Source organism: Letharia columbiana (assembly GCF_014066305.1).
Source record: "Letharia columbiana isolate WasteWater2 chromosome Unknown Sc0000085_s0, whole genome shotgun sequence".
NCBI lineage: Eukaryota > Fungi > Ascomycota > Lecanoromycetes > Lecanorales > Parmeliaceae > Letharia > Letharia columbiana.
This window is the reverse complement of record NW_023501130.1, coordinates 34,159-60,435: the sequence shown is the minus strand read 5'-3', so window position 1 is coordinate 60,435 and position 26,277 is coordinate 34,159. Positions and strand designations below refer to the sequence as shown.

Genomic DNA, 26,277 nt, shown 5'->3' with positions numbered 1-26,277 from the left:
GAATCTATATTAGAAAAATAATATAATATTTAACTCTATTTATATTATACTCGAGTACGATATAATATTACTTAATATAAAATATTCTATAAGATATATTATATCTTTTCGACTAGTAATAATAGATAAATACGAAGAATATTACGAAGAAATTAAGCGATAATAAGATTATTATTATTAAGAATACGACTTAGCTCTTTAAGATTCTACGTTATATACTCTTTAATATATATTTAAATGAATTAAAATTATTCGATATTTATAGCTATTTTATTATTCGAAAAATTTTACTACGATAGAAGATATTATGAGATTTATACTACTAATTAATACGTTATATCTATTTTTTTTCGATATTTCGATACTTCTTACTATAAAAATATAGTCTTTCTCTATTTTTTATAGATAATTATTATAGATTAATTCTTTATACTTAATATATCTTTCTAATTAAGTCTTAGCGCGCCTCTCTTTATATATATATATCTATATATTATATAAATTAATTTAATTTTATAGTAATAGAAGTAGATTAAAAACGTATAGTAAGCGATTAAAGTTCGATTTAACTTAGAACTAGAATTAAAATTTCATTTAACTTAGAAAAATTTAACTTTATTTAACTTAGAAAATGAAAAATCTAATTCTATGAATTTAATTTATAGATCTTTACTTATAGTTATATAAATAGATAAAAGAATTATTATTTAATCTTAAATATATCTAATATAATTTTTATATATAAATATTAATTTAATTTATTAATAGTAGATTAAACTTTATAATTTTTATATTATTAGAAAGTATATATTAAACTTTATAATTTACGAAATTATAAAGTAATAGTATTCTTAGAAAACTAATTATTTTAGAGTATAAGATTTCTATATATAAATTTTTATAGATTTTTAATAATTATAAACGCTAATTTATTTATTCGCGATATCTAATTAAAAAGCGTAGACTAATAAATTCATAATTAAATATATATATAAATTTAACATTTTCTAATTTAATCTTATCTTATTCTTTTATATATATTAATATACTAATTATATTTACGCTATACTATTATAAAAAACTCTCTCTTTTCTTTTTCTATAAGATTTAGAGAGTATTAATAAATCTTCTAATAATAAGAAAATATTCTTTCTATATTTAGATTTAAGAATAAATCTTTAAAGAAAGAAGATAATTATTAGAAAAGAAGCTTATAAATTCTAAATAAGAGAATTTTAGATTACTTAATTTATATATATCTAATATATACTTAACGAAGTTTTAGCGAATAAGCTTAAATAAGCGATTTTTCTTAAGTTTTCTTTATTTTTTTAAGAATTAATTTTATTACTAGATCGATATATAAATATATCTATCTTTTTAATTTTATTAATATATATAAAAGAATAAGATAGAGCTAAGTTAAAAAATCTTAAATTTATATATATAGTTAATTATAAATTCGAGTTCGCTACGCTCTTTAATTAGATTAACTAATTTATTATAAGTAAATAAATTAGCGTTTATAACTATTAAAATCTCGCCCTTCTACGTCTTCTTATCTTTCTTATTAAAAAAATAGATATACGTTATTAACATATAGAATAACTTTTTTATTTTCTATTAAATTTTTAAGATTATTTTTTTAAATTATAGAACGAAATATAGGCTTTTAAATAAAAAAAGAATTTCTAAATTTAGTCTTATAATTATTAAAGCGTAAGAGATTTTAATATCGCTTATTAAAGTTCGCTCGATAGTCGAATAGCTTTAATTAAATATATATTATTTAATTTTAAAATAACTTTTTTATTTTCTATTAAAATTTTAAGATTTCTTTTTTAAATTATAGAACGAAATATAGGCTTTTAGATAAAAATAGAATTTCTAAATTTAGTTTTATAATTATTAAAAGATAAGATATTTAAATATCGCTTATTAAAGATCGCTTATTAAATTTACTCGATAGTTCTAATTAACTCTAATAATTATAAATTTAATTTATAAATCTTAACTCGTATTACTATATAATACTAAAACTCTTTAAGTTTAATAGATATATAATACTCTTTTTAATACTTTTAATAAAAGTAATAAAGATAATAGTAAGCTTATTAACGATATAATATTAAATATAATTCTTATAAACGTTAGATAGTAAAGAAAACGATATTTTAAAGGCCTTTTATATATTAATAGAAAATCTAATAAAAGAAATATTAAGGATTCTATATTAGCGAGTAATTTTAATTTTAATTTAATAATAGCGAGATATAAGAAGAGTTATAGAAATAATAATATAATAAATATATTTATAGTAGAATTTTAGATGAGAGAAATACTAGCTCTAATGCTAATTTTCTAATTTTTTAATAATTAAGAAAATAGAGGTATCTCGAATATCGTATTTTTAGATAAATTAAAATCATTCGATATTCTTTAGAAAATCGCTAAGACTTAAACTGCTATCGCTATACCTCGATAAATCTTCTTCAGTTAAGGCCTATAGAGGCTATGAATATCGAGAGACATAGGGCAAGCAATAGGCGTGCATCTTCGATCTATCAGCTATAGGGGCCATAGCTATTAAGAGGGGGGGTAGTATTACGAGCGTACCCTTAACACACCACTCAGCCCTATGGCTAGCGGGCCTTGACGGAGGCATGCCCTACCATATCATGCCTCCTTCCCACCTACATAATTCGGTAGCCTTATTATCCTATCTACCTCACCCATATGACTCATACCTCTATGCTGGTCCTGACAAGGAGAAGATTCCGAGTTCATGATTCAAATTTGACATCTCTTTTCTTGTGAGCCCTTAGGCGGCTATCAACACCTCACCATTGCAAAGTTCTCCATTCTAGACCTCCGTTGTTGTGGTGGGTGGCCAACCCTTGGAGAGACAAGTGCGAGCCCTCACTTGTCTAGAGGCATCACTGCCTTAGATACCACTTGTTTCCTGTACTAGGGATCAGGACAGAAACATAGTCCCACCACCAAGTTCCTCATCGCCATAGATGAAGTCAAATTTGACCTCTCCACAAAGTCCATCCTTGTACATCCTCGCCGGAAGCAGTTTGAGCGATCTTCTCACCAGATTGTAAGTCAGAAGGAACCGCGTTGTCCCGGGAGAATTCCTATGAATCATATAGGTCACCTCACCCCCTGAACTGACACCCGCAAATTCGGTGCAAACATCATCATTCTTTGCCGGGGCCGAAATTGCCAATCCGTTCACGGCGGCATTCAACAGACTCTGGCATGGTATAGAATCTTCCAAAGTCTCGAAAGAGATCACAAAATTCGAGTCCTCCGGATCCACAATATCCCTCTCGACAGTAAGATTTCGGCTCGCCATACTGTTGGTCATAGGATCCAAGTTACCCAGGCTGAAGTTCGTGCCATTGATTTCAGTCAATGTCGGAGACACCTGACGGGCTATCGCAAGTTGCCCGACGGGCTTGTTATACATATACAGAATGGCTCTGGTAATGCAAAAGGATTTCCTGCTGGCCAACGTGTTCATCGTTTTGAGAAGTCCTAGGATAAGGTGTTTGTTTTGTAGTTGATTTTTATCTTCAGGATGCGCGAGGCTACCATACGCGATTATAATTCCGTTGACATCCTTCGAGGATGCTTCGTATCCACTTGGGATAATTTCATCCCATCCACTAGAAGCTAGGTCATACATGAAATCTATAGCGCAGAGGTAGGCATCTTCTGGCTTGATGGACACCCGAGGAACCCAACTTAGCACCGCATCGAAGCCAGGAATTGCAGGTTGTCCTTTGAGGTCGGTGGCGCTAAGAGACCGCTGTTAGCATCTGTCGCGAAGCGAGTAATACACAGACATACTTGACAGAAAGCCCAAGGCTTGGGATATTTACATTGGCGGGTAGTTGTAGCGGTATGAAAAGAGCAAGCGCCACGATGACACAATGCGCGAGAAGCACTACCAGACTTGAGATGCCAGGCATCTTGAATATAGCCAGACACGTTATAACAGCAGTACCACGTTATAATATCAGTACTAATGGCTAGGCAGAAATATAGGAGGAGAGTCAGCTTCACTTGGGAGGTGATCGAGTGGTGGGAGTTCGCATGTCGCTACCAGGAAGCTCCATAGCATAGAGCGGAAGAGCGCCTCGAGAGAATACGAAATAGAACGTGGTTTGCTATCCAAGCAAATCGACTGCGTTTCAATGCCATAGTGACCAAGCGACCTTGTGATTAGCAGCCAATATCTCGCACCAAAAAATCTTTCATCTCAGGTTCCTTATCCCAGAGCCGTCATAGCCCTAGAGTATCAGCCTGTGTCGCTATGTTCGTTATGCACCAAAGCCCGGCATTGTCGTTGTTGACTCTCACCTTCCTTGCAGCTCTAACATGCGCCTTTCCTCCTAGTTGTAGCTCAATCTACGGCCGTCCTCATCCTAACGATCGCCAGAGGATTCCCAATCTCTTTACAGGTTTTGGCAGTGGGCGCGATGCTAACGTTTCTTTGTCGTAGCGGGTATCCTACAGCCCGATGGAGTGTCAAACACACAGTTTACCAACAGAGCGAACATCCCTAACTTCTGGCCGGTTGAATATCGTACGTCTTCCCCCCGCTCCCTACTTTTACGGGACTCATACACCGATGTCCAACCTGTCGAAGTAAGGTTCCCAGCCTTCTCCCAGCCACCTGGTGGAACAACCAACTAGTTTATGTGGGTTCAAATACTAGCCCAGGGGAGTTCTGAGATACAATAAATCATGCAATCTACACACCATTCATTCTACTTGACCTATTTATGTCATTAGACGTCAGTCGCTCTTTCTCATTCGGCATATCGGTTTGGCAGTAAATAATTACTACGTGCAGGCTTTGGAAATCCTGGCGCTGTAGGCACGGGTCGCATCCACCCAGCCGGTGCGAATCTCCCTGCTCTGACGGTTAGATGTCTGAAACACCCACATGCATTCGAGCTGACAATGGCTAGCTCCATCTCTTTCTTTACTAGGTAGGATCTAATTTTGACAACGATACGCTAGATAATTTACAAGAGTGGCCGGGCTGTTACAATACGAGAGAATGACGAACAACCTGCCGGATCACAAACTACCAAAGGTAATGACCACAATGTTCCCAGTACCTCACGGCGTCCCCAGGCGGCGGAAAACTGAGCGCTGCAAGTTGATCGGAAGCTTGATCTCGTGGCACCGATAAAGACCGAGACATCGGAAGCTGCACCTGCATCCAGCACGTCAACCTATGATTTTGATTCAAAGATATTGATACAACATCCCCAGATCTGAATCAGCTCGAAAACTTTGCTGTACAGCGGTTTGTTTCAAAATGCCGTATTGTTAAATTCTTTCGGAAAGGAGTTAGAGAGGGGGAGAGGGGAGGATACGGGGTGGTGTTCATCCAGCCTTGCCCCGAACCCACCCCAAGCTTCAGCCACGCAAAAGATAACTCAGCATTTGCGACACAATGAATTTTGACATCATCAAGCTGTGTCAGCTAGGTACAATCACCTATCCAGGCATAACCCTAACCCTAGGTCACGGGTTGATCCTTTGTGGTTGGGGACGACATACATTCAGTTCCGCCTTTTCGACGCCACTGTCAAGACTTGACAGCCCTCTAGGCAATCATCATCGGCCTCATCTAGGTCGTCTTCACGAATGATTTAAAGCGCAGCTCTGGTATTCAGCTTCCGTTGCCCCATACGACTTTGACTGAGTGCGCCGGTACGAGTCATGGTTTTGCTCTCTCAGGAGCAGTTTGATAATTCCAAATCATTCATAAAATTAAAATATGAGGCATGCTTCAAAATATGAGACAAAGTCCGACCGTAAAATATGAGCGGTCATTATCTCCCAGTCCGTCGTTGCACCAGTGCGGTAACCGTATGCAGATGCATTGATAGTGGTGAGGGTGTTGTAGTAAGCGCTGTACACGTCGAACGAATAGTTCGATCTGAATAGCGCTTGCCTGATAGGACTAGGTCCGCTGTCAGCATTGACACCGTAGAGGCAGAATCTATCACCGCCGTAGGCATTGATCACGTCAACAGAGATGTTCGTGTTCTGCAAGGACATCCAATGGTAAGATCCAACGGGTACAGCAGGGCCCGTACCGGAAGCTTTCCACTCGCCGACACAAGGGACGATGTCTCAGCATCATCTGCAGGGATTAGAGAAGTGGTCGTTTGTTCCTGGTCCTGTTTCTTCCTGAGACGCCACTTCAATTAACCGCTGTCCAATTTGTTTTCTAATGCAGCTCTCGATGAAGTGCAGCACGCTAGACATCAAGGGCAGCCTAGTTTGAGCATTCGTTTCGAGCCAACCATCAGCCTCAGGCGTTGTGGCCGAAAGATTGAAGTCTCCTGCAGGCCTTGATGACGGAAAATTTAACGTGAGAAATAAAGTGCTGCAGAAGCGCAAAGACCTGATCTACTTGTGTTCTAGTACGAGAATGGTAACCGAAGCGCGTACGACTTTTGCTAGTAGTAAATAGCGTGAATGGCATGGACAGCGGCGCCCGAACGCTCTCAAGCTTGGCTCGTGGGGTTTTGGGGAGAGAGGGAAAAGGCACACAGAATTCCCACCCACGGATAAGCTGTGTGCATTTGTTTTGAGGAGTGAGCATGTTGGCAGCGTGGGTTTTTTATTTCCACCGCTACCTACTAGGAATGTATTGTTGATTAGGAGAGTTCGTTTGTGGATCCAGCTGCCTCTTTCTTATGAGGAATTCGATCACTCGGCTACGTAACAGGGACCCTCATTCCCATGGGTGCTTGAATTCTTGGATTTTTGATCAAATCCTCGCTTCCGCTAGCTCGTACGCGGTGCGCCCCAGCGTTCCGCCTTCGACAATACGACATGATGGAGGAGAAATGATAGATCGCATGGCGACCACACCCAAAGTGGCATACCGGCTACAACACATGTAAACGCCTTCATGTGAAGAACGACGAAATGTTCCAAGACTGGTAGGAAATTTGACATGGAATTTTTTGTACCAGTCGTTGACTTCCATACCCACCAGATGCTTTCGATTTTCTTTGTTTGGAATCGTGTATTTGCTGGCCGGAATCCTGAGCAGCAGCAACTGTAATGCTTACGAACGTTCCTGTGACTCTCTAGACATGCTCGAGACAGCCCCCGATCAGAAAGATGTCAGAACGTGCACAGATCTGGGATCCTTGGCTTATAAGAGATCCGTGGTTGGAGTGACGTAAAAGTTCAAAAAGCCATTCTCTGAGCTGAGTACCGTCATACCCGCGTGCGGCGGCTACATATGGTCGTTTCAAGGCCCGGCCTACTCGCCAACGCGTCATACTCATATAGACCAAGTAGCAAAATTCCTCCAAAGACTCCAGAAGGAACTCAATAAGCAGACCGACGGGACTAGGGCAGGCAAAGAGCCAATCAAGGTAGGCAAGAGGTCTGAATCGAGCAACGCCGTCCAGAAGCTCTCCTTATTCGTCGACTAGCTTCAATCAAATGCACCCGGGTCATTAATTGAGGAGCAACGCGAGTTCCGGCACACATTCAGTCACAGCTCACGTGGGTGCCACCTTCATTCTTCGACCCTAGGCACACAGGGTCTATGGTAACGGTTAATCTAGCACACTTTCATATGATGGTAGTGGCAGCGCAGCCATTAGCACGGCCCATAGCGACCCGTACGTACTTCGTCGACAAATGTACGATAAGAAGAGAGAGGATTGAGCAAGATTTAAGAAGCATGGATGTTTCCTGAGAATTTCGCTGTGTACTAAAGGATTCTCGATCTAATGCTGGTACCAAAGGTGTATCATTGTCTTGTGTATCGCCTGCGACGTGGATGTTTTTGGATATCTCGCTGTCTCTTAGTTGACGCAGCTCCAGACCAGATACAGACTCTATTTGACTGGAGGAGGCTTGAAAATGATCATCTTCATGATCCGAGTATATCATTCCGGTATATTACATTCGTGAATTTGCGAGCGGTCACGTAACGTGTATCGAACATTGGAACGTTAGCGCCGGCGCCGGCCGCCGCCTCAGCCTTCTCCGGCTCGAAGCTCTGGGCCACGCCAAGACAGGATGAGCACCTTCGCAACCTCGCCCTTCCCATCGCTACTCACCCAACCCAAGATGCTTCTTCCACACCTCCTCGTATCTCTTCTACCCACCCTCATATCCGCCGCCACCCTCACGCTCTCCGTCCCGCCCCACATCCCCGCCCTCCCTCCCTCGACCAGTGCAATCCTCACCACGCACGGGCAGCGCATCAAAGTGCCCGTAACGCGCAGCAACACCTTTGTCTTCCGCAATCTTACGTCGCCCTCTACTTCAGACCCTGCATCCTCGGGTTCGGAAAGAGGGATATCGGTCTCGTATCTGCTGGATATAGCGTGTCGCGACTACGATTTTCTCTCCTATGGGGTGGACGTTAAGAGTGGTGGGGTTGTGCAGGTGTATAGGGTGAGCAGGGGAGGCATTGTGACGGGTGAGAAGGTTACGGTTGGTGAAGCGCCGGTGGAGGTGAGGGTGTTGAGGGGTAGGGATTATTATGAGGCCAGGGCCGGATGTATGTGCGCTCCTATCTTGATAAAGCTGCGGAAAGGAGGAAAGGAAAGAGAACCGAAGGGAATGGAGATGGTGGAATTGGGCGACGTTACGGAACGGAGGAATCCTGCTAACGCACGAGATACAGTCTCGCCCCTGGACCTACTTAAGAACCCTATGATCCTGATTGCGGTGGTGGGACTGGGCTTCGTGGTGGGCATGCCATACCTGATGGACAGCAGTATGTCTACTTCCCTCCGCCCCTCCCCCGATGACCACGACAGCTGATGTCCTTGCGCACCATAGTGGATCCGGAGATGAAGAAGGAATTTGAAGAACAGCAGAAAAAGAGCATACTGAGCGGTGGAGCGAGCACGGCGAATCCTTTGCAGAATTTTGACATGGCGGGTTGGATGGCTGCGAAGACGTCCGGGAAGGGTACGGAGACTGGCAATGAGGGAAGTGGAAGGGATGTGAGGAGGAGGGGATGAGGGGCGCTACAGGGCAACTGTGTATGAGGGGTAGCTCTAAGATATATTAGCCGTAAATGTCTGGTGGATTTGGTGCTCGGTAGTGGTTCTTTTCGCAAGGTATTGGGCGTCTTTGCTGTGTGCAATCCGTCTAAGACGCCTGCCAAATCACAATGGGAGGGAAAGCTGATTGCGGGTGTTGTGAGGAATGCTACGTTCCCCAATCGTGTCGAAGTAGGCGTGTCTGCTAAGGAGATGCGGTGTGCCGCAAGGACACTGCAACAGTGGATCTGCGATTGTAGTAGCGGTGAAAGACTCGTCTGTTTACAGGCGGTAATTAATGTACATTCGCGAAGGATGAAGCAATACAGCCCTCTCCAAGTTCAGCTGACGATAATAACACCTAGCCTCCCTGATCGCTTGGGTATCTTGTGACATGCGTCCGTCCTCCATCCAGGCCTCCAGATTATGCACATGTACGTCACACAGCGCCAGCTTCCGTGTTTGTCGCCCGTCCACGAGGCCTTGTTCATAATCTTGTACAATATAGATATTACCAAGCATACCCATTATCACCAGGCATTTCATCATCTCCGTTCCAATCCTCATCACCACTGACCTCTTCATCAAGGAAATCGTCTTCTTTGAGCTGCTCCTCAGTAGGTCGTAGGTTGTCGATCAAGACATCCACTACATCGCAAAGGCCTTGTACGTACAATTCCGCTTCGCGATCGACAGATGTTTGTTGGGTATCTGGCTCAAGTATGCCGTCGTCGTCGATTGCTGAGTCTTCGCTTGATGAGTCATCAGAGCCTTTGCGGCGTCTTCGGCGACGAGGAGCTTTTGGCCGACTGGGAGAACTCTCAGACAGAGTGTAGATGTCTTCCCTCTGCGTTCTGGCTCTAGTGCTTCGGCGAACTTTGACCAACGGAGCGTCACTGTCGCTTTCACTTGCGTCTTTGACCGTTGTTTGAGGAGCCACCTCGACTCGGCTGGCTTGGATGGTGCCTTCATTGTTGAGGTTGGAAGCTGTAGCCCGCGTGAGAGTCTGCCGCTTCTCCTCCCGAACACCGGTCTTGCCCTTCTTTTGCTGTGATTTGAAAGCCTTGAAAGCGGAAATGGATTTGAGCTGCGGATTTGGCGGTGGCGACCTCCTAAGGAAAACGCGCCGAAGATTTTCCGTCCAATTGTCGCGGAAGGCAATCCTTTCTCGCCAACCGCTCTCATCGAGGCTAGCCTTGATCTTGAGCTGGCGAAGATCAGGCAACATTTCTGCGGAATCCGTCAAAGAGGAGAAGAAAAGCTCGGCCGTCTGAAGATTCCATTTCCGTAGATGGAAGAGCTCCAGATTCCGTAGAGTCACTGGCCAGGTTGGCCTTTCGTCATCAAGTAGGAGTGCGTCATATTTTGGATCCGTATCTCGAATCACGTTCAATGTGCCGAAGTATCGTAGGTCGGCTTTGAGGAGCTCCAGTTTTGGACAGGATTGGGCAAGATTTGTCAGGAAAGATAGATTCAGGGACTGATTATGATCCAAGATTAGCTGTCGCATATTCACCCCTTTCGCAGCGAGGAAGCCATCAAGCGAAGACGATTTTAGTACTGGACATTCCACGATCTCGAGGGTCTGGAGGTTATGTGGTAGTTTGGACAAGAGTCGGTCATTGACAGAGGACATGTGAAAATGTAGGTCTGTCAATTTTGGCAAAAGGTTGATGGCTTCTGCAAGCGTGTCTTCGCAAGGTCTGCCTTTCTCAACTGGGCCGGCGGGGTAGTTGACAAGAGCCAGACTTCGTAGGGTCTGGAAGGGCGGCATCAAGTGAACGTCTCTCATTTGCGCCAGTGGAAATGCGCTCTGGCCTTGCTTTGCCAGCGAGTGGTTCCATGTCCAGTCTTGAAGCATGATCTTGTTTTCCCGCAGCGCCGTAACCATCGAACGGTGATACACAGCTTTACTGCCAGCAATATTCCTGGATCTGCCACTTTTTCTCCAAGCCAGATTATCTGAGTAAAGGTGTAATGTAATGCCTCGCAGCTGGGGAGTCAGGGACACGAGCGCTCCAAGGTCCAAGGGGTCCCTGCCGACAAATTTGTGTAGCAATGTGCTGGAAGCTTCCAAGTCCAGATATTTGATTTTTGCTCCATAATTGAAGTATGACGTCTCATCTTGGGTTTCTAGGTGCGAGAGGAGGCGATGAGCTCGACTTGGCGTATCGAGAGGTGGCGAATAGTAAAGGGCAGAGAGAGCAGGCTCAGCGAAGGCTTTACAACAAAGCGCAACACTGTACAACCAGTTGATGGACGGCGTGGGTTGGAATGTATCGCTTAGGAGAGGTCGAGAAGCGTAGCTGAAGATGGCGAGCAGGATGTGGTAGGGCAGAGTCGGCCAAGGCATGGTCTTGCCAGTGAATTGAATGACCGTATCGCGATGTTTCTTCGAGTCTGTATCAAGCCCACTAAGCTTGAGTCTCTTTGGGCCAGCATGGTGCCGTCTGTGTCCCGGCCCAGATGCTTTGCGTTTCTTTGAGGTACTCGACTGCGGAGAGGTAGTGGTAGGAGCTGGAGGCGGAGCACGATGCCGTTGTGGTCGCGATGGAGCGGCTTCGAAGTCGTCCTCGCCGGCACATTCATTGAACTCTTCCCTGTCGCTGTCGCTGGTCTGCTCGCGATAGGATACATGGTTGCGCGTAGAGCGAGTTCTGGAGGGTAGTTTCATGTTTCTCACAGAGCGGAGGCGGGACGCCGAGGGAGCCATGAGGGAGAATTAATTGCAGACAGAACGAGGAGCCATATATATGCGATGCCTCAAGAAAGAATGAGCCGAAGCAAAATGTGTTGGCAGAAGTTGTAGAGGTTGGAAAGTAGGAGTGATGAAGTCGAAGCCTAAAAATACCTAGTCCTAGATGTGAATGAAGCGGCATCGGCATGCGCTAACAGTGGTTTGCGCTAAGATAAGGACTAAGGTAAAGTACAGTACCTTAGTGTCATAATCCCTGTGTCGATCTTCGGCAGCTGCCTTCCGTTCATCCTCTGAGATTTGGCAAGAGCTCCAACATCCTTCTTCATTTTGCCTCACGCTGTTTGTTCGTACCATTGTGAGTCTCGGCAATTAACAGTGTGCGAGAGTCACTTTGAGCCCTGCATGTCTATCCTTAGGAGATACGCTCAGCTATCAGTAGAGAAGCATGGGACGTGATGCTAATTTCACCTAAAAGTCCAAGGCACATAGTAGCTGAGGCACGATGTATGAAGTCTGACACATTATCATCATGGTATTTTTTTTTTAATTTCAAAGTGGCCAAAGAATTCAAAAAAGGAGTCGACCGCATTGAAAACATCCGGCCGATGGCAAACGACGCTCACTCAGAACCATTCGGGTGGGAGGGCGGGAAGGAATATTGGCGGGTCTCGGGGAACGCCCCGTGCCCGCTACCACCGACAACCTCCCCCGCAGTTAACTTAGCCAGCTCTACGATTATCGATCTGATCCTATCTACTACGTCTAAGCATCTCTGTCCGGTAGGTGCTGCTGTTTGGAATCTTCAGGGGCCTATCTGTGGGAGGTTGGACGATTATCCTCTCGAGGGTCCTCCATATTATACCTCATGAAAGAAGACTGGCTGTCGCCACATGTAATAGATAACGGCAGCTCCCGGTGTTAACCTGCGGCCTGTGCTAGGCGATGTCTCCTGTAATCTGTCCCAGGAGCGAGTCAGCTCCAAGTCCAAGAGCGCATCAAATCGCGGCTCAATTCTGATTGGCGCCGTTCAGCCTAAGATGAGCATTCAAGGTCGTGCTCCATATCACCGTCTTTATCATTTGTGCGCCTCCGTGTGATTATTCTAAACTCCGAGAGTGTTTCAAATGTCAATGGTTAAAACGCGACGTGGTTTAATCAGATGTTAGTCCCTCCATCTTCGGTAATTAACGCCATTCCCGCTGTCATATTTCTGATGGCCAAAATTGAAATCTCTTCTTTCATGAACATTGCAGTAATTCTTCAATTTCTGGCATGCGGTCACAGTGGCCTTCAACATGGCCCCCTTCAGGAAAGCTGTGCCTTCTTGCTTGTATTGCCTCTCCCTACCTAGCTTATGCGTCGAGTTCTTACCCCGTGTTGCCAGACGCACAAGCATGCAGTCAATTCCTTGGGCGTCCCCTCGGTCATTGGGCGTGCAAAGCAGCGGTGGACAACCTACCCAGGGGCACCCTTCCCAGCATCTTCACTACTCGTGGACATACCGCAACCAACAATTACATCCAAGTTCCAGTCCAGTACACGGATTTTGAACCCGAGCCGAGCTGTATGGTCACTATCAATTTGGACGGCCATTCGCAGAATGATCAATTCGTGTTCGTTCCGTGGGATGAGATTAGGGAGATGGCCCAGGTTATTTTAGATACTTGCGTTGACTATTTGAACCGTGGCGGGTTCATAACCTACGGTGTCGGGAGGACACTCGAGTCCCTGATCCATCCTACGACCTATGGGGGAGACAACGCCGAGTTTCCTACACCGGCCGGGGTCTGGCAGCCGGACGGGACAGTCGAATTTGTCGCAATACCGTCCATTCCTGCCATCAATGAATACAGTAAGTCTTGCGGCCCTACCCTGAATGCTCCACCAGCAATCCAAAAATCTCCAACAACTGTCTCCTCCTAGCTAAGTGGACACTATCTTAGATATACCCTATTACATGACGATCACAGTGTCAGCTCCTTCGTACCGGCTGCATCCTGAGGTAACTGACTATGCCATTTCCTTGGCGGTGATGGGAGAGTGAGCTCACTTGATTTTTCCTTGTGCTGCAAACACTAATTGTCAAGCACAGTGCAGAGAATCAATTCCTAAGATCCAGGACCACAACGATTCAGAACAGCCTCGCGAGGATACTCAAGGGACTAGAATCCAACCAGAACTCATTGATAGGTCAAGACCACCCACGATGGTGGCAATACCCCGTAGAACCTCCGACTCCGATCCCCGTCAACGTGAAATACGCCTGTGATGAAACACTTGGGAGTCCCAGTACCGCCAATTGCGAGGCTGTATTGTATGAATTTGTTCAGTCTGGCGATGTAATACTTGATCCCGCGTCGGGACCAATCATCAAAGTAATAGGTAAGTCACCGCACACTCGATTCAACCTACAGGGCCGCGCTGATTTTGGGTCAAACCCCAGGGAATTGCGCCATAGCTGTAGGAGCAAACGAAAGGCATTCCACAACGTGGGATATGCTGCGAAGTGTTGCCGAGACTTTGATCGCAACGTGTATAAGCAGCCCCGGCTCGGGCACTCTTGGCGGTACAGCCATCAGTCAGACGATTCGTAGTCGAAGGAGGAGCCAATACCTCGGCAGGAGACAGACAGGTAAGATCTCCTTCCGTTAACAGCCCTTCGAAAAAGGCTCAAACAAAACCAAGGGATGCTGCAGGTGGCCTTTCCGCCTACATTCGAAATCGCAGTGTATCTCCAGCCACCGTTCAACGGACCTGCAGATGCGACATGCTCGTGGGGAGTGGTGGCGAGCCATCAAGGAGACGTCCGACAATGTCCGGCCAGGTCTGCGCCTTTCCGCCCGCCAGAACGAATCCTAGGCGCGAACGCCACAATGGCCTTAAATTTGACAATTCCAAACATTTCTGCCTCTTCTGTGAATCAAAGTGCCACCTATACGAGCACGGCAGCCTCTGGTGTACCTTTGAAGCCAGTTGCTGCGAGCGAGCCTTGCATTGAGTCCTCACTTGAACTAGTGACATGCTCAGGTCTCAGTTGAATCGACCACACACATGACAATGGAAAGCGTATGTTGAGTGCGCAAGAGTTCACCGTCTTTTTGGTGCCGCTACCTCAGTATCGGCCAACTCCGGGACCATTGGATCTGACTAATTGCAGGTCCTCGTATAGCATTCGTCATTAAGTGTACGGAGCAAGTCTTTATCCTGCATGCATGCCTCCGGAAATTGAAGCTGTACATAGACTTGAAGGATGCTGCATTCGTGCGTGGCATCGCTTTAGCAGCCACTGACATCTAACACTATCGATTCAATGCAAATTTTCCGATGCTATCGACCCGGTTGGAAGGACCCGAGCATTGAGTCCAATTGTTTCCATTGATCTGTCTTATGCAGGTCATCCCGAGAAGGTCCCTGCATAACCTCCCCACCATTCGTGGACATTCCTGATACGGTCTGGTCCAGACGAGGTCATTGTGTCCGATTTTAGGACAGAAGAAAAATGCCTCCTGATTCTATTCGCAAATTGTACTCGAATGCGCTACAAGCGGCGAGCGACATTTTCGCGCGCTCCGAGCAAATGTCTGGAGCATACGAGCTTGGCGGGACATACGGGCCGTGCATATAGTTCTTCGCCGGGAACAAGTTGCAAGAAAGAAAGGATTGTAAATAGTGGCGTGCTCCCTCATCATGCCCTTTCTAATCCTCAATCCTCCCTTCTATAACGTAAAGGTCTCGTTAGCTAGTAACTACTTTCGTTTGGTCACCTCATTCTGTTTCTCCTCTTTTAATGTCAATAGCCTTCAAATGCGTGTATCACTCACGACTTCCTACATCACGATGCGTACGACCATCGCCGCCATTGCGACCTTCCTCACCATTCCTTTCGCCTTTGCTATTCCTCAACCCTCTTCCACCAGTGTAGCCAGCGGCATAATAACCGCACCCAGTAGCTACTACCTCAAAACTCGTGTCGTTGGTCATAGTCACAACGATAAGGATAACCCTTACGTCAGCAAATATCACGCCGGTATAAAGATTTCTGGGCTCAGTCACTCTGTGTCCGCCAGAGAATCAAGGATTACAGCCGCTAAAATCCTGCAGGTGCTGGCACGGCCGACTTGACACTCCAATCAATCGACTTTGCCTCCCCCGCCTTCTTCAACAGCGGTTATCAGGTATTCAACCTCGACCCTCCCGGACCTTTCGGCATCATAATGAGCGACTATGACAATGGCGGGACTGGTAACTCCGCATTTCTCTACCAGCAGACCCAAGCGTTCTGACTTCCCGTAGGATGGAACCTTGTGACCACTGCCCCCGGTTACGGGGATGTTGGATTCTTCTTTGATGCCACCGGGTTGCAATATGAATTCCAAGAGATCGGATTTGCGGGATGGCTTGGTACGTCAATCTGTGTGACGGCTTTACCACGGCCACAGAGGGGGGAGAAGTTGGCTAATGCCAGTTTTTGTAGCATGTGACTGCTGGCATGGAGCTCCCCAGCTGTTCTGGCAGTACGCCTATCTACCGGAAACGCTGCCGAGTACTTGCGCAGAGGTCGAGCTATTGCCGGTTGCTATCTAGCATCACGGAGATGCGCTACGGTAAGGCGTGGCTTCCACAGGATGAGAAGAGCTGCGTGATTTTGATGGGACATTCTGTGGAAAACCAATCCTGCTTCTAGCATACTATGCTTAATTACGTCTGCCTCAAGCTTAACCTATTTCAAATCAGTCCTCCGGACATATGTACTGTCAAGCCGAAGAAATGCGACCATTTGCCCCTCCAATCCACACAATCATATGGCGATCCCTGTGGAGGATGTGACCTCGCGCGGCTACTGCATGCATAACCAATAAAACGGTTCCGCGCCCCAAGACGGAGGTACCCTTTTCATCAAGGATGCGGAGAAGCTCGCGCTCGTATTGTGACGTTGCAGCGGTGGAACTGTCACCATTGAAAGGGAGACTGCGCCCTCTGCTTCTCAAATTTGCTCCATGTAAGCACTCTAAATCCTGACAAATCATGCGAGCCTACTGCGCACGCATGTCACACCAAGCGATTGCGTGCGAATATGCCCGCAGATCCTCAGTCAATGACACGTTTCACATTCGGCACGGTTCCAGTATGCGTTTACTGCCGAAATGCGTGAACAGTGATCAGGTTGCTGAGGATTTACTGGAGATGTTCCAGTCCGAGGCACTCGCTGGTTAATACGAGCTTATTGCGTCAAGATGCACCAAGTGTGTTGATAGCGACTGCTGATGCTGGAGGAAGGCGGTGAATGAATGAATGAATGAATGATATATCTGATTACGTGCCCTCTCTGCCATTAATCGCTGTTTATTGTTCCAACTTACAACCAAGTTTTCAATCCGTCTGTCTGTTTGTCTATCTCCCTTCTTCTTCGTCCTCACAACCCGCTCATCTTCAATTTCGCCAAACTGCCCTCCATCCTCCCTCCATTGCTCTGTCTCATCACCCTACCACTCGCCCTCGCTTCCCCTCTATCCCACAACCTCTACCACCAATGCAACCATCCCCCCACCAAGCCGCTACTACCTCCAGACCCGCTTCATCGGCACAGCATGCCAGCTGCACAGGCCAGCTACGTATTCCCGGTCCGATGCTCCTCTCGCGCGGTGAATTCTCAACCCAGCTATCTATGCCAAAGACTTCGCTCTCGCTAGCGTTGGACGAGGAGACGAAATCGAATGTTTGGCTTTCACGATCGCCAGCAACCATATCATACGCAGCCCGAATCTCTCATAATTGATAATAGCGCCGGCGGCTGGCATCGTCTTTTTTTCGGGGAGATTCAAGGCTTTTTCGAGGGCGGGGCAGGCACGGGGCTAGGAAAGGGGGGCGGCGAGCAGTAGGGATCTTTAGAATATTGACAAGAGTAGCACCAAGGAGGCGAGTATTCCCGTCGTTGAACGCCCTTTCTGAAGTGGTTTCGGTTGAAATGGATAGATCTTGCTGTTTTGATATTGAAAATTGATGTTGATCCAGGAAGATTTTCAGCGTTGGAATGTCGCTTTCGTTCAACAACTTTGCTGGGCAGAGCCTGAGATGAGAAGGAGGATTGAGGAGAGCAAGGATGGATTGGCCACCCACGAAGCTGCTGCACCACGGTTACTTGGAGGGGTTGAAAAGAAGTAGGAAGTAGGTAGAGATACATCATGGTGGGGTGCTTGTCCGGGCGGCTGTCGCTTGTAGCATGCAGGAAGCTAGTAGTCCTTTGATGCAGGTCCACCCTATCAGAGCGGTGACAGTCTAGAGCGGGTCGAGAAGATGCCAACCATCCAAAATGATCCAAGCCCAACTGATCTCGGTCCATACGGTATGGTACTCCCTCTCGCAGGTTGTCCCACGTTTCGACTTCCAATCTCAAGTCTCGGACTCTCGCCCATCTATTTCCTCGCTCCTGGCACCCATAGCGCTGAGACCCTCACGAACAATGTTTGTCGCGCAGGTATGTTGACTTTGCGTTGAGAGGAAAGGTGAGTTTTTTGATCCTCTGGCTCAGTAAATTCCAAAACTCTTCTAGCGACCGAGAGGAACAAGAATGAAGAGCAAGAAACGGGGGGACAGCCGCCGGTATGTATTCAAGGTCTTCCAACATGGCAACTCGGCTATCCTGCAAAGCGTGGCTGTGCCTCTCCAATCACTAGCCCCAGGTCAAGCTGTGGCGAGAAAATATTAATACTGGGTCCCCCTATTCCCCGAAGATTATGCCATGCCGTTCATAAGGCTTAGTCCATTTTATCATCTTTGGCTATGCTTTGCCCCCTCAGCCTCTTTCAGCTCTTCGTCTTCAAGAACTAGCAATCCATGTCGCCAAGGATCCGGGAAACCAACAAGAGAGTCCCACTGCAAAGTTCCAGAAAAAAGGCAAAGTCGGCGCAGACCAGGTCGCCCTACCAGCCGTCCTGGCGCCTGGCAATTCCGCTGACTCCATTCACGCTGCCGTTGAATCTTTTCCCAACGGACTTATGGTGCATTCGCTTCTGCTGCCATCAACGAACTGTGGAACGAAGACAAAGCTTTCGTCGTAAAGATATCGGACCAACCTTGGCACCAGGATCAGCGCCTGCCTGCCAACAGTTTCCAGCCAACACATACTGCGACATTGACGGGCTCGCTTGGATATTCATCCGCTGGACCTTGACACTACAGATCCCATCCCCTGCGAAAAGGGTCTCGGCGCTGGACCTGGCCAACTGGCAAGTGTGGGGCGCTTACGACTCACTGGCCAACAACCTGGCGGGGAACGCGAACAGCCTGGGCAAGTACGGCCCCGACTTGGGAATCATCGCCCCATCTGCGTGGCGCGTCCAGCACGATTACGGCTTCTGGACCGACGAAACGCCCCAGGCCACCGTCACCTCGGTGCTGGCGAACATTACGAACCTCGACTTGAGCCACATCTTGTTGTGGAACTTGGCCGTCTGCGATCTCGATGGCGTTCTCGACGGCGCCCATTTCAAGGCTTCCGGCACTGTGAGTAGCCCCACTGTGGACCAGTCAGCCGACTTGTCATATGACTGTCATGCTAATAGTTGACGCTGTAGCAATGGACGGGGCACATTACCTGTGCCTGCGCGATGATGAAGGACCTAAACGGCAAGGCGTTCCCGCTACCGTTGACTTCTAATAACGCGATTCCGCTGAACATATGCCGGCAAGCGTGGACAAAATGATGCGGGCACCATGCGATGTGTATTTCGTTTCACTCTTCCTCCGAGCGGCATTCTTTCATCGAGAGATCTTTCTTCTCTCTTCTTCCTGCAAATTCACACTCCCTTGCTGTGTTAGACCCTTTGCTGTAAATATATCGAGCGTTTTGAGGTTGGGGGAAGCAGAAACGCGCCGACGGCCACGCAAACCCACGGAAATGTTGTGTTTTTGGCGCTCTTTTTTCAGTATGGCAATACTGCCTGGTGCAGCCTCCAAGGATAAAAGATCAAAGAATTCCAGATCGAATCGACCTTCTGTTTTCCCATATCCTGGTGGAGGGTACCATGCAAGAGGTTGTCGGGCGAACGTTCAAACAGACGAAAAGTAAATCTTTTAACAACTCTCGATCTCGCTGTTCTTCGTCTTCTTCAGGCGATATACATGTTCGTCCTGAACGTTTTGTTTTCTGGTCAATGGTTTCTTCTAGTGTTCATCAGGCTGCGAAAGTTGAGTATCCTGTCAAAGTTGCACATTGATACTTGAGTCCGAATTGAAAAAGAAGACTGACGTTGCTTGTGGGCATTCTCATGAACCAAGAGAGTAAATCTGCTCTGCTGAAATTAAGAAGCTAAACAAAACGATGCGCTAATACAAGGTGCCAAATGGGGGATACTACATCTGGCTCTAAGGCCCACTGACCATGTTCCTCAAATCCACATTTTCAACAATAACCATGGTGATCCAAACGGCCGTCGTCACGGTCCACGCCAGCACCGTATACGTCCCAATCACCACCCCGGCCGTCAGCAACAGCATCACCTGCGCGAATTCCTGAACGAATTGCCCGAACCCGTTCGGGAACTCCCACGCCAACTCCGCCGCGATGGCCCCCACCGCGTCCGCCATGACGTCGAACGTGAGCCGGAGCAGCCCGTACGTGATGACGTAGTTCTGCACGGTGGGGCCGAAGCCAAACTCGCCGCCGGCGAGGACAGTAATGTTTCGGTAGTATTCGGTCGTGCGGTAGTAGGCGAGGGAGGAGGAGACGATGACGTCGGCGTGCGTCCAGATGAGGCGGAAACCCATGACTGTCAGGTCACTGGCGAGACTGCGTTTGGTGAGTGGCGGTGATGATGATGATGATGATGATGATGATGATGATGATGATGCGGCGGAGTGGAGGCGGAGGTGGTCCGTTATGTGGTTGTGGCGCTGGAGGAGGGCGGGGGAGGGATGATTGGATGAGGACAGCCAGTCCTTTTTGTTGCGCCGGGCATGGCGGTTGGACTCATCGGGAAGGGCTCTCGTTGTGATGAGGGCGTGGAGATTATGGTTGGGAACGTCCAGTGATTGCGCCGGGACGTTGTTGTGAGGTTGAATCGGTTTTTTGGGGGGCTGGATATGGTTTGTGGTAGGTGAGCCGAAAGAGGTACCTGCTGCGATGACGAGAAATACTATTGCCATTGACAGGGGCAGAAATGACAGAAACGAGCAGCGCATGCTGTGGACTTTTCCTCAACGTGACTTGAATTGCCAATCTTTGAGGAGATACGATGGCAAAGGTACGAAGAAAACTTGTAGTGAAAAGCGGACCATTTCGTTACCTTACCTTACCTTATTGTCAGTGATTTCACAATGGTCCACGTACTAGTACTTAGTCGAATGTCGGGAATAACAGTCTCACTCTTTTGGGCGGGCCGTGGTGAAACGCAATATGCGCATCCACCTACAACAGTAGAAGCGCGTTTCAACGGACGGTTATGTACTGTATACCTAACTTTATAGAGGTCTAATCCCGCTCTCGAAAGATAGCTCTATACTTAGACGGGGCGTTACCCGAGATCCGTAGCCGTCTAGCTTCCGAGGTTACTTAGTCACCATGCAATGACTTAACATTCACAGGCCAGATGAAATACTTTACAGTTTAATAATAACACTAAGGAACCACCGAACGAAGCGAACCAGATCCCCCACCATGGCAAACTTCTCCTGCATACCAAACTTTCATTCTCAGTATCTATTCTCTATAAGGAATATAAATCCTTTACGTTACGTCCTCCTTGATCTCGCAAGCCTCCCATAGATCCTGTCTCAGAGCACAGAATACGCCACTGCTACAATTTCCAAGGATCAAGACACTACAGTCTGCTATGGCAACAAAAGATAGCACCATCCCAAAATCACTCGCGGTGACTCGGCTGGTGCACACATCGGCGGAGAAATGTAGGCGCCAAAGTGGAATCTGCCGCTAAGGGCATCCATGTGCAACTTATCTTCGGACAGTCCCCCTCCGACAGTCCCCCGTCAAACTAAAAAAGCCTCCCGCGCACGATCTACACGTTAAGCTTTCGGCCCCACCTAATTTTAATAAGGGGTTACGCCAGCCCTATTTATTCGATTATAAGAGACTTTAAGTGTAAATAAATTCCTTTCACTTTATTAATTTTAAAGTGATTCTTTAAAGCGATAACGTAGTATTTAAGATATATTATAAATAAATCGAAGATAGTATAATAGTAGTAGAATAAGAGTTTATATTATATATAACTATTATTAAGTTATAATATTAATCGTATATATTAAAATTCGCTAATATATATAAGAGTATTAATATACTATTATCTTTCTAAAAAACTATTATAATTAAATCGCTAGTATCGACGAGAAGATTAATATTAATAGATCTTATAAGTAGATAAATATTTATCTTTCTCTTATATTCTTATATTTTATTTAAACTTAACTTCTATTTCACTTATTCGTATATTATAAATATTATCGAGTATACTACGACGGTTATAAATAAGAAAAAGCGTATTTTTATTATCTTCTTAATTATTTATAAGCGTACTTCTATTAATAATAAGATTTTTTCTAATATTAAAAATACTATAATATTATATTATAGTTATCTCGAAGATAATAAATATATAAACTTTATATAATATATAAGTAATCTATATATTACTTTATAAATAATTAATTTATAATCTCTCTTTAAATTTAATAACTAATAAGAACGATATAATTTTATATCTTAAGAATTAATCTTATACGTAAGAATTTACTATAATAACTAATTATAGCGTTAGAACTTATAGTCTTTCTAGAATTATAATAAAAGTTATCGCTAAGAATCTATACTATAAGATCTCTCTTACTCGTTAAGATATAACGTTCTATTTAAATATTTATATCGTGAAATAAAAGAAATATCGACAATACACCTATCAGTTAGATATCTACTATGCCAAGGCCTAGCTATACTAAGTTGGGTGGCTGCGGATATAGCCGGTAGCCACATTAGTGTGGACGGGGGACTGTCGGAGGGGGACTGTCCGAAGATAAGTTGATCCATGTGCGCCCTTCTCATCCCTTTCCCCCTAACCCCGATCGCCTTGCCGGCAATTACCAAAGAGTATTGACGCGTTCTAGGGCATCGGAGAAGCCATTCGCCGTAACGTCAACGTGGCCGTCAATTCTCCCAGCGGCGATAAAGAGAGGGTGCAACGGCATGAGCAGATTGCCAACAAGGGCGTGGCCGAGATAGATCAGGGAAGAGCTGTGAGAGGATCAGGAGAGGCATACCCGGGTCCTGGGTTGGGATCGGGGAAGGTGGGAAGATAGATGGTGCGGGGCTGAATGAGATTATAGGGGGAAGCTAAGAGCAGGATCACACATGGTACCCGAGTATGTCTGGCTCGGCCTCATCCCTCTACCAAGCTCAAGCAAAAGCTACGACCAGCTCTCAGGCACGGCCTTTTAGAAAGCGGGCTGTTATGTCTACTTTTAATTACATGGACAAACCAAAACAAAACCCGAAACCCAGGGGGAGAACAAAATAAGCGACCGGCATCCGACCAAGAAAAGAAAACCACCGTAAATGGAGACCACCAGCTAAATAACAGACGAAAGAGTGGGACACCCCGGGGCCATGGTCAAAAGGGGTGCGGCCAATCCAACACACCCGGACCAGGCTTGCGCTACAGACACCCCATTACAAAAGGCCCCGGGGCCGGCAGGGCCGCGCAGGGCGCCCCGGGGGGCCAACAGTGGCAAAACCCCCAGCCTGTCTTCGGACTCCACAACACTCCACTCAATAGCCTACAGCTATCTCTACAAGTAGGCCATTCAGATAGGCCATTATGGCAAGTTAAATACCGAACAACCCCAAGCAATTAATCCACCGAATCATACCCCAAATTGGTGTAGGGGTATGATCAGTAATAGGTAGATTCGGTAAGATTCATAGTTTCGGGGTAGATCGGTAATTAGCCCTACATACGATGCAACAATTCAGCTCATGCAACAATTCAGCTCATGCAACGTGGACCTCCATATGTGTCTAGACATGATGATGGGCCTGTTGAGCGGTATTCGGCGTTTGGTTGGCTCCATGGGGAGGCGGAAACAGGAGACTGATGCAAAAGGCGGTATGATCTTTCCCCGCAGCCCGAAGGACGCGCGCTTATCGATGGAATCTTCTACTAACTTGGGGAGCAGACATATACCGATCTAGCACGCATCCAAAGGTCTGAAGCAGAAATAGGGGCCTTGGAATCTGCAGTCTCACTCGCATGGGATTCCGAAGGATTTTATTTCCAGACGCACGTAAGCACTGTGCCAAGGTGCTTGCATGATTCGCTTCGGCTCGATTTCGATTGGCCATTCGCTCTGCACCAGCCTTTCTTCGGCTGTGGAAGCGAGTTCATTTGTCCGCCCATGGGATTGGGTTGGCCTCTTTCAAATGGTTATCCAAGCACCATTCAGCTCGACCGTCGTAGTCGACCTCCATCGCAATTTACCTTCTTCATCCCTCTCAATCTAATGATACGCCGTAAGTGCTTTATATCATCGTCGCTACTCTCTCTTCAAGAACCATGCCAATGAATCAAGACATCGTGGACCCTGCAAGATTCGGCCAAAGGAGACTTCTGGTGCGCAACTCACATCTCTGCAAGATTGGGTGTTGACTTCGAGATAGGGGACGTTGTGGGCAGGTGTAGCAGTCTCGTTTTGCTTCTTACTGTTCCGCTTCTACGTTCGCCTCAAGATATTCCGCCGCCTTCATATCGAAGACCCTTTCGTTCTTGCAGCATGGCTGATGAATCTCGTCAACGCTGCCATTTGGCAGAAGACCGCAAAGGAGCTATACTCAGTCATTGGGGTCGAGAGCGGGCATATAGCCATGCCTGCACCGGAGTATTCCTCACATATCCACGTCGAACTCCACAGCCTACTTGCGTCCGAGCTACTCTATTACACGGCTTTGTGGAGTGTCAAATTATCTTTCCTTTTATTCTTCCGCAATCTCGGCAATTACATACGACGACATATGATACTTTGGTACTGTGTCCTTGCATTTACAATCGCTTCATACGCTGTTTGCTTGTGCGTGCTCGATTACAAGTGTCTGGTAGAACCAAGAGGCATAGGTAAACATTCCTCAATTCCGAGAGAACCCGAACTGATACACGTACTGCACAGCGGAGTGTCGTAGTGTCCACGCCGCCCACTTTGTGCCTACCTCTATTAGACTAGGTACCGTATTCGACACTTCATCGGATGGCCTTCGTAAGTCATAACTTTATGACTCATTTGAGACTCAACAGCGGAATCTGACAACTCGCTAGTAATCCTGATGTCGACAAACCTCCTCTGGAACGCGTTGATAGATGTCAGGAAGAAGCTAGCATTGACCGGCATTTTTTCCTTGACAATATTCGTCATCAGCGTCTCGATTACGCGAGTCGTCCTTACAACAAGCGGGCCTCGGCTCGATCTCACCTGGCTTCTCCTATGGAGTGGGCTGGAAATGACAGTCGGTACGCATTTCATGCCCTATTCTATGATATCTTTCCCCTTAACTCTGCAGCTGACTGAACACCACTTTAGCAATCATTGTCGCCTGCCTAGGCTCTTTCAGAATACTGTACACAAGTTCAGAACGCTCCAGGCGTTCCGCACGCATCGAAAATCAAACAAACAGAGATGCAGAGTATCTAGGCAACGCTCCTGGATTCCCACTCAACGCCCGAGTGCGCAACTCGACATCTATCAATGCAAGCGAGTACAACCATAAGAAGCGGCTGGATTCAACAGATACATTCGAAGAGGCTATACTTCCCATGGACAACGTCTACGTTCAGCATAAGTATAGCAACTTTTCTAGACCAAGGATGAGGTACGAAGAAACACCATCACCGCTAGAGACCCCAGTGGTCCGGCCTCACTGTCATTGTTCACCATCATTCGTTGGACATCAGGGTTCAGGGTTGGAGGACGTTACGCATTCGAATCACTAAAATCGAATAACAATCGCAGGTGCTCAGCACGCATTTGTACTGAATTCGAAGGCTTTGAAGCGTGTACTCTAACACCTGTTACAACCGTCTCTCCAAAAATTGTCTCAGTGTAGCAAACTTCAGCCCCAGCATTGGGCTCTAACTCAATTCCCCCCCATATTTCCCCCTTGATTTAGCGGGAGTATTGATCTTCATCTTCATCTCCAACACGATTACTCGTAACCGCGCATCTTCCTTGTCCCATGGGTGTCCTCAAGCAGTTAGTGAGTGGTCCTATCGAACGGACGAAAGGATTTTCCTAGCCGTATCACATGCATATGCAACGGCTCAACCCTGTGCCCCCCCCCCTTTTTTTAAGGAAGATGGCTGGCCGGTGCGGGTTTCGGCCCAAGATGTTTTTCCCCCCCTCGTCAGGATAATTTCGGCGTTTCCGGTGATGAGGATTGCCTACGTATCTGCACCCAGTCTGTTGCATTGCGACGAACGAAAGATGCACGAGCTTGCAATTTGCAGCCTTAGTAGGATGCAACCGGGT

The 26,277-nt window shown here is 46.4% G+C and overlaps 11 protein-coding genes across 11 annotated transcripts; 8 read left to right on the top strand and 3 right to left on the bottom strand.

Moving 5' to 3' along the window:
- Positions 1 to 2,974: 2,974 nt before the first annotated feature.
- On the bottom strand, positions 2,975 to 3,980 carry HO173_012610 (uncharacterized protein; the record flags this gene model as incomplete). Its single annotated transcript, XM_037314445.1, has 2 exons — positions 2,975 to 3,806; positions 3,859 to 3,980. 2 exons carry the CDS (start codon positions 3,978 to 3,980, stop codon positions 2,975 to 2,977), a joined length of 954 nt encoding a protein of 317 aa, XP_037158687.1.
- A 3,159-nt stretch (positions 3,981 to 7,139) lies between these two features.
- HO173_012609 (uncharacterized protein) lies at positions 7,140 to 7,725 on the top strand (the record flags this gene model as incomplete). The annotated part of the gene is made up of 2 exons (XM_037314444.1): positions 7,140 to 7,228; positions 7,623 to 7,725. 2 exons carry the CDS (start codon positions 7,140 to 7,142, stop codon positions 7,723 to 7,725), a joined length of 192 nt encoding a protein of 63 aa, XP_037158686.1.
- Positions 7,726 to 8,082: 357 nt separating this feature from the next.
- On the top strand, positions 8,083 to 9,038 carry HO173_012608 (uncharacterized protein; the record flags this gene model as incomplete). Its single annotated transcript, XM_037314443.1, has 2 exons — positions 8,083 to 8,788; positions 8,854 to 9,038. The coding sequence occupies 2 exons, from the start codon at positions 8,083 to 8,085 to the stop codon at positions 9,036 to 9,038; spliced, it is 891 nt and encodes a 296-aa protein (XP_037158685.1).
- A 532-nt stretch (positions 9,039 to 9,570) lies between these two features.
- HO173_012607 (uncharacterized protein) lies at positions 9,571 to 11,772 on the bottom strand (the record flags this gene model as incomplete). Its single annotated transcript, XM_037314442.1, has 1 exon — positions 9,571 to 11,772. One exon carries the CDS (start codon positions 11,770 to 11,772, stop codon positions 9,571 to 9,573), a length of 2,202 nt encoding a protein of 733 aa, XP_037158684.1.
- Positions 11,773 to 13,029: 1,257 nt separating this feature from the next.
- HO173_012606 (uncharacterized protein) lies at positions 13,030 to 15,054 on the top strand (the record flags this gene model as incomplete). Its single annotated transcript, XM_037314441.1, has 5 exons — positions 13,030 to 13,609; positions 13,701 to 13,797; positions 13,850 to 14,139; positions 14,201 to 14,389; positions 14,915 to 15,054. The coding sequence occupies 5 exons, from the start codon at positions 13,030 to 13,032 to the stop codon at positions 15,052 to 15,054; spliced, it is 1,296 nt and encodes a 431-aa protein (XP_037158683.1).
- Positions 15,055 to 15,594: 540 nt separating this feature from the next.
- HO173_012605 (uncharacterized protein) lies at positions 15,595 to 16,341 on the top strand (the record flags this gene model as incomplete). Its single annotated transcript, XM_037314440.1, has 4 exons — positions 15,595 to 15,784; positions 15,859 to 15,999; positions 16,051 to 16,158; positions 16,232 to 16,341. 4 exons carry the CDS (start codon positions 15,595 to 15,597, stop codon positions 16,339 to 16,341), a joined length of 549 nt encoding a protein of 182 aa, XP_037158682.1.
- Positions 16,342 to 16,782: 441 nt separating this feature from the next.
- Positions 16,783 to 17,529, top strand: HO173_012604 (uncharacterized protein; the record flags this gene model as incomplete). The annotated part of the gene is made up of 2 exons (XM_037314439.1): positions 16,783 to 16,966; positions 17,417 to 17,529. 2 exons carry the CDS (start codon positions 16,783 to 16,785, stop codon positions 17,527 to 17,529), a joined length of 297 nt encoding a protein of 98 aa, XP_037158681.1.
- A 538-nt stretch (positions 17,530 to 18,067) lies between these two features.
- On the top strand, positions 18,068 to 18,463 carry HO173_012603 (uncharacterized protein; the record flags this gene model as incomplete). Its single annotated transcript, XM_037314438.1, has 2 exons — positions 18,068 to 18,232; positions 18,308 to 18,463. 2 exons carry the CDS (start codon positions 18,068 to 18,070, stop codon positions 18,461 to 18,463), a joined length of 321 nt encoding a protein of 106 aa, XP_037158680.1.
- A 128-nt stretch (positions 18,464 to 18,591) lies between these two features.
- On the top strand, positions 18,592 to 19,460 carry HO173_012602 (uncharacterized protein; the record flags this gene model as incomplete). The annotated part of the gene is made up of 2 exons (XM_037314437.1): positions 18,592 to 19,260; positions 19,332 to 19,460. The coding sequence occupies 2 exons, from the start codon at positions 18,592 to 18,594 to the stop codon at positions 19,458 to 19,460; spliced, it is 798 nt and encodes a 265-aa protein (XP_037158679.1).
- Positions 19,461 to 20,121: 661 nt separating this feature from the next.
- Positions 20,122 to 20,937, bottom strand: HO173_012601 (uncharacterized protein; the record flags this gene model as incomplete). Its single annotated transcript, XM_037314436.1, has 1 exon — positions 20,122 to 20,937. One exon carries the CDS (start codon positions 20,935 to 20,937, stop codon positions 20,122 to 20,124), a length of 816 nt encoding a protein of 271 aa, XP_037158678.1.
- A 3,380-nt stretch (positions 20,938 to 24,317) lies between these two features.
- Positions 24,318 to 25,742, top strand: HO173_012600 (uncharacterized protein; the record flags this gene model as incomplete). The annotated part of the gene is made up of 5 exons (XM_037314435.1): positions 24,318 to 24,374; positions 24,422 to 24,872; positions 24,925 to 25,011; positions 25,071 to 25,262; positions 25,333 to 25,742. 5 exons carry the CDS (start codon positions 24,318 to 24,320, stop codon positions 25,740 to 25,742), a joined length of 1,197 nt encoding a protein of 398 aa, XP_037158677.1.
- Between the last annotated feature and the right edge of the window lie 535 nt (positions 25,743 to 26,277).